Genomic DNA, 13839 nt, shown 5'->3' on the forward strand with positions numbered 1-13839 from the left:
GCCTGAGAGGGGTTACACAACAACACACACACACTGCCTGAGAGGGGTTACACAACAACACACACACACACTGCCTGAGAGGGGTTACACAACAACACACACACACTGCCTGAGAGGGGTTACACCACACACACACTGCCTGAGAGGGGTTACACACACTGCCTGAGAGGGGTTACACACACTGCCTGAGAGGGGTTACACAACACACACACACTGCCTGAGAGGGGTTACACAACAACACACACACACTGCCTGAGAGGGGTTACACACACACTGCCTGAGAGGGGTTACACAACAACACACACACACTGCCTGAGAGGGGTTACACAACAACACACACACACTGCCTGAGAGGGGTTACACACACACTGCCTGAGAGGGGTTACACACACACTGCCTGAGAGGGGTTACACACACACTGCCTGAGAGGGGTTACACACACACTGCCTGAGAGGGGTTACACACACACTGCCTGAGAGGGGTTACACACACACTGCCTGAGAGGGGTTACACACACACTGCCTGAGAGGGGTTACACAACACACACACACTGCCTGAGAGGGGTTACACACACACTGCCTGAGAGGGGTTACACACACACTGCCTGAGAGGGGTTACACAACAACACACACACACTGCCTGAGAGGGGTTACACAACACACACACACTGCCTGAGAGGGGTTACACAACACACACACACTGCCTGAGAGGGGTTACACACACACTGCCTGAGAGGGGTTACACACACACTGCCTGAGAGGGGTTACACACACACTGCCTGAGAGGGGTTACACACACACTGCCTGAGAGGGGTTACACAACAACACACACACACTGCCTGAGAGGGGTTACACAACAACACACACACACTGCCTGAGAGGGGTTACACAACAACACACACACACTGCCTGAGAGGGGTTACACAACACACTGCCTGAGAGGGGTTACACAACACACTGCCTGAGAGGGGTTACACAACACACTGCCTGAGAGGGGTTACACAACACACTGCCTGAGAGGGGTTACACAACACACTGCCTGAGAGGGGTTACACAACACACTGCCTGAGAGGGGTTACACACACACTGCCTGAGAGGGGTTACACACACACTGCCTGAGAGGGGTTACACACACACTGCCTGAGAGGGGTTACACACACACTGCCTGAGAGGGGTTACACACACACTGCCTGAGAGGGGTTACACACACACTGCCTGAGAGGGGTTACACAACAACACACACACACTGCCTGAGAGGGGTTACACAACAACACACACACACTGCCTGAGAGGGGTTACACAACAACACACACACACTGCCTGAGAGGGGTTACACAACAACACACACACACTGCCTGAGAGGGGTTACACAACAACACACACACACTGCCTGAGAGGGGTTACACAACAACACACACACACTGCCTGAGAGGGGTTACACAACAACACACACTGCCTGAGAGGGGTTACACAACAACACACACTGCCTGAGAGGGGTTACACAACAACACACACTGCCTGAGAGGGGTTACACAACACACACACACTGCCTGAGAGGGGTTACACACACACTGCCTGAGAGGGGTTACACACACACTGCCTGAGAGGGGTTACACACACACTGCCTGAGAGGGGTTACACACACACTGCCTGAGAGGGGTTACACAACACACTGCCTGAGAGGGGTTACACACACACTGCCTGAGAGGGGTTACACAACACACACACACTGCCTGAGAGGGGTTACACACACACTGCCTGAGAGGGGTTACACACACACTGCCTGAGAGGGGTTACACACACACTGCCTGAGAGGGGTTACACAACAACACACACACACTGCCTGAGAGGGGTTACACAACAACACACACACACTGCCTGAGAGGGGTTACACAACAACACACACACACTGCCTGAGAGGGGTTACACAACAACACACACACACTGCCTGAGAGGGGTTACACAACAACACACACACACTGCCTGAGAGGGGTTACACAACACCACACACACACACTGCCTGAGAGGGGTTACACACACACTGCCTGAGAGGGGTTACACACACACTGCCTGAGAGGGGTTACACACACTGCCTGAGAGGGGTTACACACACACTGCCTGAGAGGGGTTACACACACACTGCCTGAGAGGGGTTACACACACACTGCCTGAGAGGGGTTACACACACACTGCCTGAGAGGGGTTACACAACAACACACACACACTGCCTGAGAGGGGTTACACAACAACACACACACACTGCCTGAGAGGGGTTACACAACAACACACACACACTGCCTGAGAGGGGTTACACAACAAACACACACACACTGCCTGAGAGGGGTTACACAACAACACACACACACTGCCTGAGAGGGGTTACACAACAACACACACACACTGCCTGAGAGGGGTTACACAACACACACACACACTGCCTGAGAGGGGTTACACAACACACACACACTGCCTGAGAGGGGTTACACAACAACACACACTGCCTGAGAGGGGTTACACAACAACACACACTGCCTGAGAGGGGTTACACAACAACACACACTGCCTGAGAGGGGTTACACATCAACACACACTGCCTGAGAGGGGTTACACATCAACACACACACTGCCTGAGAGGGGTTACACATCAACACACACACTGCCTGAGAGGGGTTACACAACACCACACACACACTGCCTGAGAGGGGTTACACAACACCACACACACACTGCCTGAGAGGGGTTACACAACACCACACACACACTGCCTGAGAGGGGTTACACAACACCACACACACACTGCCTGAGAGGGGTTACACAACACCACACACACACTGCCTGAGAGGGGTTACACAACACCACACACACACTGCCTGAGAGGGGTTACACAACAACACACACACACTGCCTGAGAGGGGTTACACAACAACACACACACACTGCCTGAGAGGGGTTACACAACAACACACACACACTGCCTGAGAGGGGTTACACAACAACACACACACACTGCCTGAGAGGGGTTACACAACAACACACACACACTGCCTGAGAGGGGTTACACAACACACACACACTGCCTGAGAGGGGTTACACAACACACACACACTGCCTGAGAGGGGTTACACAACACACTGCCTGAGAGGGGTTACACAACACACTGCCTGAGAGGGGTTACACAACACACTGCCTGAGAGGGGTTACACAACACACTGCCTGAGAGGGGTTACACAACACACTGCCTGAGAGGGGTTACACAACACACTGCCTGAGAGGGGTTACACAACACACACACACTGCCTGAGAGGGGTTACACAACACACACTGCCTGAGAGGGGTTACACACACACTGCCTGAGAGGGGTTACACACACACTGCCTGAGAGGGGTTACACACACACTGCCTGAGAGGGGTTACACACACACTGCCTGAGAGGGGTTACACACACACTGCCTGAGAGGGGTTACACACACACTGCCTGAGAGGGGTTACACACACACTGCCTGAGAGGGGTTACACACACTGCCTGAGAGGGGTTACACACACACTGCCTGAGAGGGGTTACACAACAACACACACACACTGCCTGAGAGGGGTTACACAACAACACACACACACTGCCTGAGAGGGGTTACACAACAACACACACACACTGCCTGAGAGGGGTTACACACACACTGCCTGAGAGGGGTTACACAACACACACACACTGCCTGAGAGGGGTTACACAACACACACACACTGCCTGAGAGGGGTTACACACACACTGCCTGAGAGGGGTTACACACACACTGCCTGAGAGGGGTTACACAACACACTGCCTGAGAGGGGTTACACAACACACACACACTGCCTGAGAGGGGTTACACACACACTGCCTGAGAGGGGTTACACAACAACACACACACACTGCCTGAGAGGGGTTACACAACAACACACACACACTGCCTGAGAGGGGTTACACAACACACTGCCTGAGAGGGGTTACACACACACTGCCTGAGAGGGGTTACACACACACACTGCCTGAGAGGGGTTACACACACACTGCCTGAGAGGGGTTACACACACACTGCCTGAGAGGGGTTACACACACACTGCCTGAGAGGGGTTACACAACACACACACACTGCCTGAGAGGGGTTACACACACACTGCCTGAGAGGGGTTACACAACACACACACACTGCCTGAGAGGGGTTACACAACACACACACACTGCCTGAGAGGGGTTACACAACACACACACACTGCCTGAGAGGGGTTACACAACAACACACTGCCTGAGAGGGGTTACACAACAACACACTGCCTGAGAGGGGTTACACAACAACACACTGCCTGAGAGGGGTTACACAACAACACACTGCCTGAGAGGGGTTACACAACACACTGCCTGAGAGGGGTTACACAACACACTGCCTGAGAGGGGTTACACACACACTGCCTGAGAGGGGTTACACACACACTGCCTGAGAGGGGTTACACACACACTGCCTGAGAGGGGTTACACACACACTGCCTGAGAGGGGTTACACAACAACACACACACACTGCCTGAGAGGGGTTACACAACAACACACACACACTGCCTGAGAGGGGTTACACAACACACACACACTGCCTGAGAGGGGTTACACACACACTGCCTGAGAGGGGTTACACACACACTGCCTGAGAGGGGTTACACACACACTGCCTGAGAGGGGTTACACAACACACTGCCTGAGAGGGGTTACACAACACACTGCCTGAGAGGGGTTACACAACACACTGCCTGAGAGGGGTTACACACACACTGCCTGAGAGGGGTTACACACACTGCCTGAGAGGGGTTACACACACACTGCCTGAGAGGGGTTACACACACACACTGCCTGAGAGGGGTTACACACACACACTGCCTGAGAGGGGTTACACACACACACTGCCTGAGAGGGGTTACACACACACACTGCCTGAGAGGGGTTACACACACACTGCCTGAGAGGGGTTACACACACACTGCCTGAGAGGGGTTACACAACAACACACACACACTGCCTGAGAGGGGTTACACAACAACACACACACACTGCCTGAGAGGGGTTACACAACACACACACACTGCCTGAGAGGGGTTACACACACACTGCCTGAGAGGGGTTACACACACACTGCCTGAGAGGGGTTACACACACACTGCCTGAGAGGGGTTACACAACACACTGCCTGAGAGGGGTTACACAACACACTGCCTGAGAGGGGTTACACAACACACTGCCTGAGAGGGGTTACACACACACTGCCTGAGAGGGGTTACACACACACTGCCTGAGAGGGGTTACACACACACTGCCTGAGAGGGGTTACACACACACACTGCCTGAGAGGGGTTACACACACACACTGCCTGAGAGGGGTTACACACACACACTGCCTGAGAGGGGTTACACACACACACTGCCTGAGAGGGGTTACACACACACACTGCCTGAGAGGGGTTACACACACACACTGCCTGAGAGGGGTTACACACACACACTGCCTGAGAGGGGTTACACAACACACACACACACTGCCTGAGAGGGGTTACACAACAACACACACACACTGCCTGAGAGGGGTTACACAACAACACACACACACTGCCTGAGAGGGGTTACACAACAACACACACACACTGCCTGAGAGGGGTTACACAACAACACACACACACTGCCTGAGAGGGGTTACACAACAACACACACACACTGCCTGAGAGGGGTTACACAACAACACACACACACTGCCTGAGAGGGGTTACACAACAACACACACACACTGCCTGAGAGGGGTTACACAACAACACACTGCCTGAGAGGGGTTACACAACAACACACTGCCTGAGAGGGGTTACACAACAACACACTGCCTGAGAGGGGTTACACAACACACACTGCCTGAGAGGGGTTACACAACACACACTGCCTGAGAGGGGTTACACATCAACACACACACTGCCTGAGAGGGGTTACACAACACCACACACACTGCCTGAGAGGGGTTACACAACAACACACACTGCCTGAGAGGGGTTACACAACACCACACACACACTGCCTGAGAGGGGTTACACAACACCACACACACACTGCCTGAGAGGGGTTACACAACACCACACACACACTGCCTGAGAGGGGTTACACAACACCACACACACACTGCCTGAGAGGGGTTACACAACAACACACACACACTGCCTGAGAGGGGTTACACAACAACACACACACACTGCCTGAGAGGGGTTACACAACAACACACACACACTGCCTGAGAGGGGTTACACAACAACACACACACACTGCCTGAGAGGGGTTACACAACAACACACACACACTGCCTGAGAGGGGTTACACAACAACACACACACACTGCCTGAGAGGGGTTACACAACAACACACACACACTGCCTGAGAGGGGTTACACAACAACACACACACACTGCCTGAGAGGGGTTACACAACAACACACACACACACACTGCCTGAGAGGGGTTACACAACAACACACACACACACACTGCCTGAGAGGGGTTACACAACAACACACACTGCCTGAGAGGGGTTACACAACAACACACACTGCCTGAGAGGGGTTACACATCAACACACACACTGCCTGAGAGGGGTTACACATCAACACACACACTGCCTGAGAGGGGTTACACATCAACACACACACACTGCCTGAGAGGGGTTACACAACACACACACTGCCTGAGAGGGGTTACACAACACACACACTGCCTGAGAGGGGTTACACAACACACACACTGCCTGAGAGGGGTTACACAACACACACACTGCCTGAGAGGGGTTACACAACACACACACTGCCTGAGAGGGGTTACACAACACACACACACTGCCTGAGAGCGGTTACACAACAACACACACTGCCTGAGAGGGGTTACACAACAACACACACTGCCTGAGAGGGGTTACACAACAACACACACTGCCTGAGAGGGGTTACACAACAACACACACACACTGCCTGAGAGGGGTTACACAACAACACACACACACTGCCTGAGAGGGGTTACACAACAACACACACTGCCTGAGAGGGGTTACACAACACACACACACACACACACTGCCTGAGAGGGGTTACACAACAACACACACACACACACTGCCTGAGAGGGGTTACACAACAACACACACTGCCTGAGAGGGGTTACACAACAACACACACTGCCTGAGAGGGGTTACACAACACACACACACACACACTGCCTGAGAGGGGTTACACAACACACACACACACACACACACTGCCTGAGAGGGGTTACACAACACACACACACACACACACACACTGCCTGAGAGGGGTTACACAACACACACACACTGCCTGAGAGGGGTTACACAACACACACACACTGCCTGAGAGGGGTTACACAACACACACACACTGCCTGAGAGGGGTTACACAACACACACACACACACACACTGCCTGAGAGGGGTTACACAACACACACACACACACACACTGCCTGAGAGGGGTTACACAACAACACGCACACTGCCTGAGGGGTTACACAACAACACACACACTGCCTGAGAGGGGTTACACAACAACACACACACTGCCTGAGAGGGGTTACACATCAACACACACACTGCCTGAGAGGGGTTACACATCAACACACACACTGCCTGAGAAGGGTTAAACACACACTGCCTGAGAGGGGTAACACACACACACACTGCCTGAGAGGGGTTACACAACACACACACACACACTGCCTGAGAGGGGTTACACAACAACACACACACTGCCTGAGGGGTTACACAACAACACACACACTGCCTGAGAGGGGTTACACAACAACACACACACTGCCTGAGAGGGGTTACACATCAACACACACACTGCCTGAGAGGGGTTACACATCAACACACACACTGCCTGAGAGGGGTTACACATCAACACACACACTGCCTGAGAGGGGTTACACATCAACACACACACTGCCTGAGAAGGGTTAAACACACACTGCCTGAGAGGGGTAACACACACACACACTGCCTGAGAGGGGTTACACATCAACACACACTGCCTGAGAGGGGTTACACATCAACACACACACACTGCCAGAGAGGGGTTACACATCAACACACACACACACACACACACACACACACACACACACACACACACTGCCAGAGAGGGGTTACACATCAACACACACACACACACACTGCCAGAGAGGGGTTACACATCAACACACACACACACACACTGCCAGAGAGGGGTTACACATCAACACACACACACTGCCTGAGAGGGGTTACACATCAACACACACACTGCCTGAGAGGGGTTACACATCAACACACACACACACAGCCTGCGAGGGGTTACACATCAACACACACACACACTGCCTGAGAGGGGTTACACATCAACACACATTGCCTGAGTTGAATAGGTGGCAAGCTGCCTGTAAACTCCACAACAGGGACTCTCCCACTGAACAAACAGACTAGAGCTGCCTGCGACCCAATAATCTCTACTCCTCTGAAGTGTGCACTTATATAGCTCTCTGGTATTGGCTAGCCTGGGGGCATCCTGTAGCCTGGGGGAGCCACCCTGTAGCCTGGGGGGGAGCCACCCTGTAGCCTGGGGGGCACCCTGTAGCCTGGGGGGAGCCACCCTGTAGCCTGGGGGAGAGGGAGCCACCCTGTAGCCTGGGGGAGAGGGAGCCACCCTGTAGCCTGGGGGAGAGGGAGCCACCCTGTAGCCTGGGGGAGAGGGAGCCACCCTGTAGCCTGGGGGAGAGGGAGCCACCCTGTAGCCTGGGGGAGAGGGAGCCACCCTGTAGCCTGGGGGAGAGGGAGCCACCCTGTAGCCTGGGGGGAGAGGGAGCCACCCTGTAGCCTGGGGGGAGAGGGAGCCACCCTGTAGCCTGGGGGGAGAGGGAGCCACCCTGTAGCCTGGGGGGAGAGGGAGCCACCCTGTAGCCTGGGGGGAGAGGGAGCCACCCTGTAGCCTGGGGGGAGAGGGAGCCACCCTGTAGCCTGGGGGGGGGGAGATCAGGCTAGCTACCCTCCCCTCTGTGGACGGACTGGGACAGATTGGCTAACTAGCCTATAGAACAAAGACACATATTGATAGATATGACCTAATTGAGAGAGTTGTTGGAGCCGTTTGTGTCAAGATGTAGGTGAAGTGGTAGAATTAAGCAATAAGGCCCAAGGGGGTGTGGTATATGGCCAATATACCATGGCTAAGGGCTGTTCTTAGGCACGACGCATCGCTGAGTGCCTGGACACAGCCCTTAGCTACCCTACCCTCTGTTGCCTTATTGCTATTATAAACTGGTTACCAACGTAATTAGGAATACGGTCTGATATACCATGGTTGTCAGCCAATCAGCATTCAGGGCTTGAACCACTCAGTTTATAATGATGTATTTACATCACTGGGTAGGATTTATTTGTAACACTTACACTGGCTAAATCTCTGTAGAGTGGGAGACGAGAGATGGAGAGAGACGCATTCATAAAACACTATTTAACGAGCAAATGTACCCCTCTCAGGAGTTAACCCACTGTTCCCTGGACGCCAAAGACGTGGATATCGATTAAGGCAGCCCCCCCCCCCTCTCTGATTCAGAGGGGTTGGGTTAAATGCGGAAGACACATTTCAGTTGAATGCATTGAGTTGTACAACTGACCAGGTATCCCATTTTCTCCTCTGGGAGAAAGATAACATTTGGTTACAGCCGTATGGTTCACCTGCATCATACGAAAGGTTAGGTTATAGATGGGGATACTACTGCAAAACAGCATCCTTGCTTATACGGCTTCAAGTAGTCTCTCTCGTGTGTAGCCTGGGTCAAGTGTCCTACACAGCATACATGCGAAAGGGCACAACCAGATAGCTTGCTGCGGTGTCTCTCTCCTTAACTAGCGAGTTAGCTAGATAACGTTACCTGGCGCGACTAGCCTGCTGCTGTAGTTAGTCATCACGGGAGGCGAACTGAGAATAGCATCATTGTCACAGCTAGCCTTTTCTGGGACTGTATATCGTGTTTTCATTAGCTAACGTTTACAAGCCTGCTAACTTCTGCGTTGCGATCTTTTGTCGCTCGCCAATGCACACACTAGACAGCTAACCAACGGGTTAGTTTACCTGATACTCCACTTCCATGGTAACGTTCTCCGCAGCCGTTTGGAAAAAGCACTCGGTTCTTCCGGCTGCTAAGATAAAGGTGAATTCGCTGTCTTGACTGCGGCCGAAAGCACGAACGGTTTCAAGACACGTCGCTACAACTAACGCCACGAAAACACATGTTGTGCTGCCTCGTCCTGCTGTCCGACGTGTGTCCATGGCGATAAATGAATTAGCTTCCTCGATGTGCTGAAATGTGATGGCTAGCTACGTTATCATCCTGGCTAACTAGCTAACTTCCAATAGCATGTTTCTATGTTCCGCAACATCTGTTGAACTTTTCCGATCAGATGATTGGCTAGAATATCCGTATGACTGATTCACTGCGGGACCAATCGCCGAGGGTGGAATCTTTGCTGGGGACGTTCTGTTCCCCGTTCTAAATAAGTTGTGAACTAAGTTTTGTGTCTCTCTCTACCCCCCAAAAGCACGTACAATGTTATTTAATATATTTCCAGATGTTTCCTTGTGGGGTTTTCTCTCCTCGATTTAGGACAGACACTTGAAAACCTTTTTTCGTATTATTTGTTGTTTGACTGTCCCTTTTTGCCACGTATGAATGTGTTATTCAATGCGTTTCTATGGGCTTTCGGAGTAAAGGCCAAAATCAATATTTTATCAAATATTTTTATACTAAATTGTACACATGAACTGAGCTGTAGTCTAATGAACACGGACAGAAGCCCTTCTTTGCTCTTCATTTGAAGAGCCGACATTAAAACTATTTTTGTTAAAAATAGATAGCGATGTTGTAAACAGATTTTGCTAACATACTCCAATAATAACCTGTTTAAATGAGATAACTTATCAGTGGAAGCATTTGAATGGTTGCTGCTGTAGATTGCAGAAAATCAACGTCATTTGTGGCTTCTCAACGGGCACACTGTCATTTCAATGAAATTACGTTGAACCAACGAGAAATATACATTGAATTGACTTCTGTTCCCAGTGGGTTCTGACTCATTCTGAAACGGTAATGGCCTGTCCCAAATGGTACCCTATTCCCTATATTGTGCACTACGTTTGACCAGGGCCCATAGTCAAAAGTAGTCAACTGCATATAAGAAATAGGGTGCCATTTTGGGATTGAACCGAAATATCAGCAAGTCTCAACAACTTTGACTAGGACAGAGAGAGTTCTAGTAGCTAGTAATGGAACGGAGCCTGTCCTAGTACTATTACTGTGGTGGACCAGAACCTGTCCTAGTTATATTACTGTGGTGGACCAGAACCTGTCCTAGTACTATTACTGTGGTGGACCAGAACCTGTCCTAGTACTATTACTGTGGTGGACCAGAACCTGTCCTAGTACTATTACTGTAGTAGACCAGAACCTGTCCTAGTTCTATTACTGTAACGGACCAGAACCTGTCCTAGTACTATTACTGTGGTGGACCAGAACCTGTCCTAGTTCTATTACTGTAGTAGACCAGAACCTGTCCTAGTTCTATTACTGTAACGGACCAGAACCTGTCCTAGTACTATTACTGTGGTGGACCAGAACCTGTCCTAGTACTATTACTGTAGTAGACCAGAACCTGTCCTAGTTCTATTACTGTAACGGACCAGAACCTGTCCTAGTTATATTACTGTAGTGGACCAGAACCTGTCCTACACTCTTCCTCCTATATTCTTCTGTCTTCAGTCAAAGTCTTTTCACTTATTTCCTGGTGAATGGTGAGGTGTTATGAAGTCTCTGTTGACGGAGTTATGAAATACTGTGGTGTTTGTTATGTTCCAGGAGAAAAAGCCACAGAGGTCGACCACACTCACTCACTCACTCACTCACTCACTCACTCACTCACTCACTCACTCACTCACTCTCTCTGTCTCTCTGTCTCTCTGTCTCTCTGTCTCTCTGTCTCTCTCTCTCTCTCTCTCTCTCTCTCTCTCTCTCTCTCTCTCTCTCTCTCTCTCTCTCTCTCTGTCTCTCTCCTTCTTTCTCTCTCTCTCCTTCTCTGTCTGTCTCTGTCTGTCTCTCTCTCTCTCTCCCTCTCTCTGTCTCGCTCCCTCTCTCTCTCTCTCTCTCTCTCTCTCTCTCTCTCTCTCTCTCTCTCTCTGTCTCTCTCTCTCTCTCTCTCTCTCTCTCTCTCTCTCTCTCTCTCTCTCTCTCTCTCTCTCTCTCTCTCTCTCTCTCTCTGTCTCTCTCCCTCGTTCTCTCTCCCTCCTTCTCTGTCTCTGTCTCTCTCTCTCTCTCTCTCTAAGCTCTCTCTCTCTCTCTCTCTTCTCTCTCTCTCCTTCTCTGAGAGAGAGAGAAAGAGAGAGAGAGAGAGAGAGAGAGAGAGAGAGAGAGAGAGAGACAGAGAGAGAGAGAGATAGAGATAGAAGAGCGAGAGAGAGAGAGAGAGATCTAGACAGAGTAAAGAGAGAGACAGACAGAAGAGAGAGAGACAGAGAGAGAGAGAAGAGACAGAGAGAAGAGACAGAGAGAGAGACAGAGAGAGAGAGAGAGAGAGAGAGAGAGAGAGAGAGAGAGAGAGAGAGAGAGAGAGAGAGAGAGAGAGAGAGAGAGAGAGAGAGAGAGACAGAGAGAGAGAGAGAGAGACAGAGAGAGAGAGAGAGAGAGAGAGAGAGAGAGAGAGAGAGAGAGAGAGAGAGAGAGAGAGAGAGAGAGAGAGAGAGAGAGAGAGAGAGAGAGAGAGAGAGAGAGACAGACAGACAGAGAGACAGAGAGAGAGAGAGAGAGAGAGAGAGAGAGAGAGAGAGAGAGAGAGAGAGAGACAGAGAGGAAGTGTCAGCTGAGGGATGATAACCACAGTGAGACATCTTGCAAGGGCGGGCCGGATTCACACGCACGCACGCACGCACGCACGCACGCACGCACGCACGCACGCACACACACACACACACACACACACACACACACACACACACACACACACACACACACACACACACACACACGTCCTCGTCTGCATTTCCTCATTGCACATGCTCAATGTGCTACTAGTTCAGACGTACACAAGCCTGACTGCCAGACAGACGGACGGAGAGAAGAAACAAACAAGAGAAGAGACAGAGGAGAAGAACCACCTGTTTCCCAGTTCTCTGGAACTTGACTTCTCTCTAGGTGAAACAATGTCTCCATCAGAGAACTAGATCGTCATTCTGTTCTAGTTCTGTGTTCTACAGTACAGACACAGGTTGTTTTAGAACCCTGGCATTTCTTCTTGAAGGTTTGTCATTAGAATTCTTACAGTTGACCACAGACATCTTATGTGATTATTAGCTTAAAAAAAATCTGTGCGGAAGAATCTACAAATGTTTTGTTTTACAGCCTATTTGACCATATATTCCTGAGTTATTTGATCCCAGTTCTCCTTTGCCAAGATATATCATTTTCAGGCACGTTGCTCGGAACCCGAACGTAAGGCCCGTTCTAGATCTGTAGTGGACCTGACCAATCCGTATAGGAAGTTGGGATGAACCGACTGCTGCTGTTGTGACGTCTCCTGTGTTCGACCTCGTCTCATCGATCTCTACCGGCTCTCTACTCTTCTTTTCTCCGTGAAGAGAAACCGGCTGCTGTTTCTGGTTGGCTGGTCTGTCGCACTGAGATTGAGGTGAAGTCACTGCCCTTTTCACTAACCGCTGAGTGTGAGAGAAACTGTGTGGATTGTTTCACAACTCTCGGG

The 13839-nt window shown here is 51.2% G+C and overlaps 2 protein-coding genes across 2 annotated transcripts in view; one reads left to right on the forward strand and one right to left on the reverse strand.

Moving 5' to 3' along the window:
• LOC124018660 (transmembrane emp24 domain-containing protein 1-like) overlaps window positions 1-10559 on the reverse strand; it is a 28860-nt gene extending 18301 nt beyond the window's left edge. Inside the window, exon 1 of the mRNA XM_046333996.1 lies at window positions 10166-10559. Within this exon, the coding sequence (XP_046189952.1) occupies window positions 10166-10363 (198 nt within the window). The 5' untranslated portion in view covers window positions 10364-10559. The remainder of the gene's footprint in view (window positions 1-10165) is intronic.
• A 2390-nt stretch (window positions 10560-12949) lies between these two features.
• The window catches only part of LOC124018650 (tumor necrosis factor ligand superfamily member 14-like), an 11498-nt gene continuing 10608 nt past the window's right edge, over window positions 12950-13839 (forward strand). The window contains exon 1 of the mRNA XM_046333987.1: window positions 12950-12961. Coding sequence (XP_046189943.1) covers window positions 12950-12961 — 12 coding nt within the window. The remainder of the gene's footprint in view (window positions 12962-13839) is intronic.

This window comes from Oncorhynchus gorbuscha, unplaced genomic scaffold (assembly GCF_021184085.1).
Source record: "Oncorhynchus gorbuscha isolate QuinsamMale2020 ecotype Even-year unplaced genomic scaffold, OgorEven_v1.0 Un_scaffold_554, whole genome shotgun sequence".
In the NCBI taxonomy this organism is placed as follows: domain Eukaryota; kingdom Metazoa; phylum Chordata; class Actinopteri; order Salmoniformes; family Salmonidae; genus Oncorhynchus; species Oncorhynchus gorbuscha.